Genomic DNA, 6,573 nt, shown 5'->3' with positions numbered 1-6,573 from the left:
AAAAAAAAAAAAAAAAAAAAGGATGGATCTCAGCACTTTGGGAGGCTGAGGTGGGAGGATTGCTTGAGATCAGGAGTTAGAGACCAGCCTGGACAACAGAGTGAGACCCCTGCCTCTACAAGAAAGAAAAAAGAAAGAATACAGAGAGCTATATGTACTGAGTATGGAAAGTTGTCCTTTGGGTATTTAATTGTGGAACAATGTGAGATAAACTTGTTTGTAAGTCAAAAACACTTCCATATGTGGAGATAGATTTGCACGCTGTGATGGCAAACAAAAAGGTAAAAGGATACATGACACACTTAACTGCAGTCAGTTGGTGAGTGTGAGGGCACAAATGAGGAAAAGTAAAAGACTTTCACATTTTCTTCTATCTCCTATGTTTGAATATCAGTGAGCTTAAATAAGGGATTTTTTTAAGATTTACTAATTAAAAAAACCTTATAGAAGCAGCATATGTACTTTATAGAATATTAGAAATTACAGCAAGCATAAATTAAAAATGAAAACCTCACTTGCCACTTGATGGAGATCACTATAGTTAGCACCTGGGTATATAGCTTTCTAAATATTCTTGTGCACATTTATATAGAATTGTTTAGCTGAATGAGATCATATTATACATACTGGTTTCAGCCTGCTTTCTTCAATCAGTAGTTCTCAACTTTCTATTTCTGTAAATTTTCATCTCAAATATTCAGACCTTTTTTTTTTTTTTTTTGAGACAGGATCTTGCTCTATTAGCCAGGTTGGAGGCTGGAGTACAGTGGCATGATCATAGCTCACTACAGCCTCTGCCTCCTGGGCTCAAGCGATCCTCCTGCCTCAGCCTTCTGAGTAACTGGGATTAAACGCAAGCACCACCGTGCCTGGCTAATTTTTGTACTTTTTGTAGAGATGGGGGTTTTGCCATGTTGCCCAGGCTAGCCTCGACCCCCTGGGGTCAAGTGATCCTCTGACCTCAGCATCCTGAGTATCTGGGACTATTAGGCACATACCACCATGCCCCACTAATTTTTTAACTTTTTGTAGAGATGGGATCTCACTACATTGCCTAGGTTGGTCTTGAACTCCTAGGCTCAAGTGATCCTCCTGCCTCAGCTTCCCAAACTGTTGGGATTACTGCGTGAGCCACTGCACCTGGCCTGAGGGCATTTCTTGTTTCCTCTTTCAGGCCGTTCATCAAGGGACCATCAAGTGCAACTTTGCTGGGGTTGCCTTGGGCGATTCCTGGATCTCCCCTGTTGGTAAGTCTGGCATTTTCAGGCATTTCTTCACTCCTCTTTGTCCATGCTTTCCTGGGACTTTGGGCTGTGTTGTCCAAATCAAAGGGCTAAGCAGCAGAACGTTCTGGGCCCTTAGAGAAAGTGTTTGCTGCATCCAAGAAATATAGAGACAGAGCACCTACCATGGACCACTAAGGGCTGAACTGAGTTTTCTTAATTTAATTATCACAACAAAAGGATCAAATTTTACATTTGGAGGCATTCTAAAGACTCAGAGAGGTCATGAAATATGCTCTCTGCAACATAGGATGAGTGGCCTAGTCAGGATTCAAATCCGGGTCTGTGTGGCTCAGTACAAAGGCAAATCTGTTTTGTCATCCGCCCCCTCTACTTCTCTGATGCTGACATAAGCGTTTGGCGTGAAATTTCCATCTGTTATGCATATTGATGGCAAGACAAGGTTATCGTCTGGTCTTACAACTCAGAGGTGTGCAGTTTCGTAATTGAGCATCCGTGTTGCGAGCATAAATAAGAGTTGTTTATGTTGCAGACACCCAGGGTGTGGTTCCAGACATCTGAAACAATCATCCTGGTGGCAGTCACTCTAACACAGGATTTCTCAGCACTATTGACATTGTGGGTCATATAGTTCTTTTTGTGGGAGGCTGTCCTGTGCATTGTAGGATACTACCAGCAGCATCCTTGGCCTCTACTCAAGAGATGCTAGTAGCACCACCCCAGTGTGACAACCAGAAATGTCTCCCTGGGGAAGAAAACCATCCCTGATTGAGAACCATTGTTCTAACCTAACAAAACGTGATTTTCCCCAGGCAAAACCAAACTACGGAGTTAGAAATCAGAAGAGAGGCTGCCTAGGGGCAAGGGCGGGAAATAAGCATGAAAGGGACATGAAGGAACTATATCTTGATTGCAGGGGGTGGTTACACGGGCATATGCATTCATCAAAACTCTTCCGAAGGTACACTTGTGATTTGTGATTATGGCTCAGTTTTTTAAAAATAATCATTTATAAAAGGTAATATTTCCCCCTAAAAGGTAGGGATTCGCTTGTTACAGAGCCATGTTCCCAATAACCATTACAACTTGGAACGGTTATTTCTTGCCCTCATGTTTGCCATCTGCAGGGTAGGACTGAAGTAGCATAAAACTGAGTCAGCATGAAGACCAGGGCTGCTATTTGTTTATCTGTTTTTCCTTCCTGGGTGGATCTCATAGGACATCATAAAACTGCAGAAGCCTGGGTCAGAAGCATGAGAGTTTCTTGTCAGATGCTGCTCTTTTGTTCAAGTTGATGACAAGACAAAGTCTCCATCAGGTCTTGGCAACCCAGAGGTGTGCTATTTCATAACTGAGCATCCTCATTGGGAACACAGATAAGAGTTGTTTATGACTCAAAATTATGATGCTGGCCCTCTCACTTCCTCATGGGGTCTTCTCAGTTTCACAATAGCACTAAGTACTTTGCATGTGGTAACTTCATGTAATCCTTACAACAATTCCATGGGATGGATGCTATTGTTATCCTAATTTTGTGAATGATGAAACTGAGACTCAAGAGAGGTTAAGCAACTTTCTTAGAGTCACCCAGCTAAATGGTAAAACTGGGATTCAAATCCTGGCAGCAGGTACTGGAATCCAAGCAACCTAACCACCTTGCTACACTGTCTCTCCAAGATCAGTAGCTTTGCTTCCTGGCTTTGCAAGTGTTTTTCCTCCGGTTTGGAATCTACCTTTTCCTCCTTGCCGTGACCCACTTTACCTTATGAGTCTGTTTGTCTGGATTGTAATCCATCCTTCCAGATCCACTTTAAGTATTGCCCCTCTATACTAGAAACATTGGTTTTTGAGGGAGAAGTATTGTTAATTTCCATGAACAATTGTTAATTGCTTTCTAAGTAGTAGATACTGTTCTAGGTGCTAGGCAAAGACACATGGATATGCTCCTGGTCTTCAAGAAGGTCTTGATCTGCACTGTCACTAAGCCCGTGTGACCATGTCAGTATGGTAACCACTTGTCACATGTGACTATATAAATTTAATTATAATTTTTAAATACAATTTCAGTTTTTCAGTGGCACTCTCCACACCCAAGTGCTCCATAGACACATGTGGCTATTGGCTAGCATTTTGGACTGCACAGATATGGGACACTTCCATTACTGCAGAAAGTTCTATTGAACAACGCAGGCCTACTTCAAAGGTTGGTAAACAAGGGCCCATGAGTCAAGTCTGCCCTGCCGCCTGCTCTGGTAAATAAGTTTTTTCTTGTTTGTTTGTTTTTGTTTGTTTTGAGACCGAGTTTTGCTCTTGTTGCCCAGGCTGGAGTGCAATGGTGCGATCTCGGCTCACTGCAACCTCCGCCTCCCAGGTTTAAGCGATTCTCCTGTCTCAGACTCCTGAGTAGCTAGGATTACAGGTTCCTGCCACTATGCCTGGCTAATGTTTTCGGTATTTTTAGTAGAGATGGGGTTTCACCATGTTGGCCAGGCTGGTCTCCAACTCCTGACCTCAGGTGATCTGCCCGCCTCGGCCTCCCAAAGTCCTGGGATCACAGGCGTGAGCCACCGCACCTGGCCGGTAAAAGTTCATTTACTGTCTGTGGCTGTTTGGAGACTGTAAGAACACAGTTGAGTAGTTGCAACCGAGATAGGCTGGCCTACAGGGCCAAAATTATTTACTATCTGCCCTTTTACAGAAAGGTTACCAATCTCTGGCCCAGATCAAACAGGAAGTGGGATGCATTGGAGAACTGCAACCAACCCTGTTTCAAGAAACTAAGGCACAAGTTTGAAGGTTAAGCCCAGGAGGTGATTAACAGCTAGGCCACAGAAGTCCCGGTGAGCCTGCATTTCTCACAGTGTACTCTAAAAGAATACCAGTCCAGGCCAGGCGTGGTGGTTCACACCTGTAATCCCAGCACTTTTGGGAGACCAAAGCGGGCGGATTGCTTGAACCCAAAAGTTCGGGACCGGACTGGGCAACATGGACTTAGTTCCTGCAGAACTAAGACTACTTGAAACCTACTTTGAGACACTTTGCCTTAAGGAGCCATTGAATACTTTTAAGCTAAGGAGAGACATACTCAAATGTGCTTTGTAAGTTGAGGTCCTTGATTCTTTGTTGGCATGTCTTTCAATAGCACTTGTCTTACCTAGTGATACAGTATTTAATAGTTGTGAGCTTGTCTAAACCAAGGTCAACTACTGTTCTCTTTAAGGACAGGCATTATGTTACTCACAGTTATATCTTAAGCTTTTGCTGCCTCCAGACCCTTAGTAAATTCTCAATGTGTTTGTGGGATGGGAATGAGCCAATTGGCAATATAGCCACTTGCGTTTTTGCAAACTCATTAGTCATCTTCCTTACTCAGCTCCTTGGCAGAACCTAATATCTCCAAACTGGAGGAGCAAATAAGATGCAGAGCAGAAATGTGAGGGTGGAGAAATATTTTAAGCTATCAAAAGGCCTAGAGGTCCACAGATAAGAGCCTCCACCTGCATACCTACAGCCTGCCTGTGGGGATGCTGTCACCGGCAATGGCTCACTTGCTGGGCCAGTATCAGGCCAAATTAATGTGCCATTAGTCTAAAGAGTCAACAGACAGGCCCTCACACCCTCATCCCACCTTCCAGCCACTGTGTCATCAGCCCGCCTCCTGCATGGGTACAGGTGATTTAAGGGGCCTTCCAATCCAAAGCTACCGGGTTTCTTGCTTCTGTCTCTTTCTTCTTTGGAGAGAAGACAGTTAGGTTTGTCTTTGGAAAGACAGAGGTGTGACATACTTGATTTGTACATATGTGGTTTCCTTTAGATTCGGTGCTCTCCTGGGGACCTTACCTGTACAGCATGGTAAGTAGATATACATCTGCGCCCTGCGAGTAAACAGCCCAGCCGATCTCTTCCAGCTGTGACCCCAGGAAAAGAGATGCTGGATGAGTTTGCCTATGTGGATGACACGGCTCTTTAGGGACTACTCATCCATATAGAGTTGGAGACCCAAAGCAAGAGCTTGCCTCAGGGACAAATTGAAAGAAAATCAGCACACATCACTTTTTTCCAGATATAAGAAACACATTTTTCCAATTCCCTAAATTTTTATTACAAACATTTTCAAATATGCAGAAACGTTAAAAGATCACTGTGAATACCTTCTTAGGTTCAGTTGACAGTTTGCCGTATTTCCTCCAATAAACATGTGGCTTGTAACAATACACTTTGATATGTGAGCTTCTGTTCTCCTTCCTTCCCCTCTTTCTCCTACCCCTGCCTAACTGCAGCGGCACCAGATTGATGTTCCCAAGTAAAGCGGGTCTTTTTGCTCTTGGTTTGCATTCCAGTCTCTTCTCGAAGACAAAGGTCTGGCAGAAGTGTCCGAGGTTGCAGAGCAAGTCCTGAGTGCTGTAAATAAAGGGCTCTACAGAGAGGCCACAGAGCTGTGGGGGAAAGCAGAAAAGATCATTGAACAGGTAAAAAGGGGACAAACTCAGAGGCCAGCCTGCTTGGCTTTTTCTGGTGGGTATAGGGTACGTTGTTGGTATTGTCAAACTTGGGGTCTATCCTGAGCCTCCCCACGTATCTGCAAATGATTGCATGCTAGATAATACATCTCTTGGGTCTGAGCAGTGATGTAGTGGCTCCTTACAGAGTCAGAAAGCCACCCAGGCTTGCAAGACTTGCTTGTCCTTCACTAAAGGTATGGATTCTATTAAAAAAAAAAAAGACTGTCTTGCAGAGGTAAGTGTGTGGAGACAACAGATTCCCTTATTAGGACCCTTGCCAAGCAACATTCTGCCTCCAGAGAACCAGAAGGAAAGAATGCGCTGGCTAAGGATTGGGAGTGTAGGCCCCTCTGCAGCTCTGTTCTCCTTATAAATTAACACCTAGGCCCTTGGTTTTTTTCCCTGTGGGGCCTGATCACTGCTTATATGAGATGCTTACCACTCCAGGGAGAGTAGGCTGACACAGCTGGTTTCTGAAACTTCAGAGCTGCATTTCTTTCTTTCTTTCTTTTATTTTTTATTTTTTCCTTTTTTTTTTTGAGACAGTCTTGCTCTGTCACCCAGGCTGGAGTGCAGTGGCACAGTCTCGCCTCACTGTAACCTCTGCCTCCTGGGCTCAAGCGATTCTCCTGCCTCAGCCTCCCGAGTTGCTGAGATAACAGGTATGTGCCACTGCACCCAGCTAATTTTTGTATTTTTAGAGACAGGGTTTCACGATGTTGCCCAGGCTCGTCTTGAACTCCTGACCTCAGGTGATCCACCCACCTCAGCCTCCCAAAGTGCTGGGATTACAGGCGAGAGCCACTCTGCCCGGCCTCTTTCTTTCC

General features: G+C 44.4%; 1 protein-coding gene across 1 annotated transcript in view; it reads left to right on the top strand.

The window, feature by feature from the left end:
• SCPEP1 (serine carboxypeptidase 1) overlaps nucleotides 1-6,573 on the top strand; it is a 36,121-nt gene that overhangs the window by 10,227 nt on the left and 19,321 nt on the right. Inside the window, exons 5-7 of the mRNA XM_011979265.1 lie at nucleotides 1,175-1,247; nucleotides 5,059-5,096; nucleotides 5,585-5,713. Coding sequence (XP_011834655.1) covers nucleotides 1,175-1,247; nucleotides 5,059-5,096; nucleotides 5,585-5,713 — 240 coding nt within the window. The remainder of the gene's footprint in view (nucleotides 1-1,174; nucleotides 1,248-5,058; nucleotides 5,097-5,584; nucleotides 5,714-6,573) is intronic.

This window comes from Mandrillus leucophaeus, unplaced genomic scaffold (assembly GCF_000951045.1).
Source record: "Mandrillus leucophaeus isolate KB7577 unplaced genomic scaffold, Mleu.le_1.0 Scaffold20, whole genome shotgun sequence".
Lineage (NCBI taxonomy): Eukaryota > Metazoa > Chordata > Mammalia > Primates > Cercopithecidae > Mandrillus > Mandrillus leucophaeus.
Note: the sequence above shows the minus strand (reverse complement) of the source record. Positions and strands in the feature narration are given on the sequence as shown.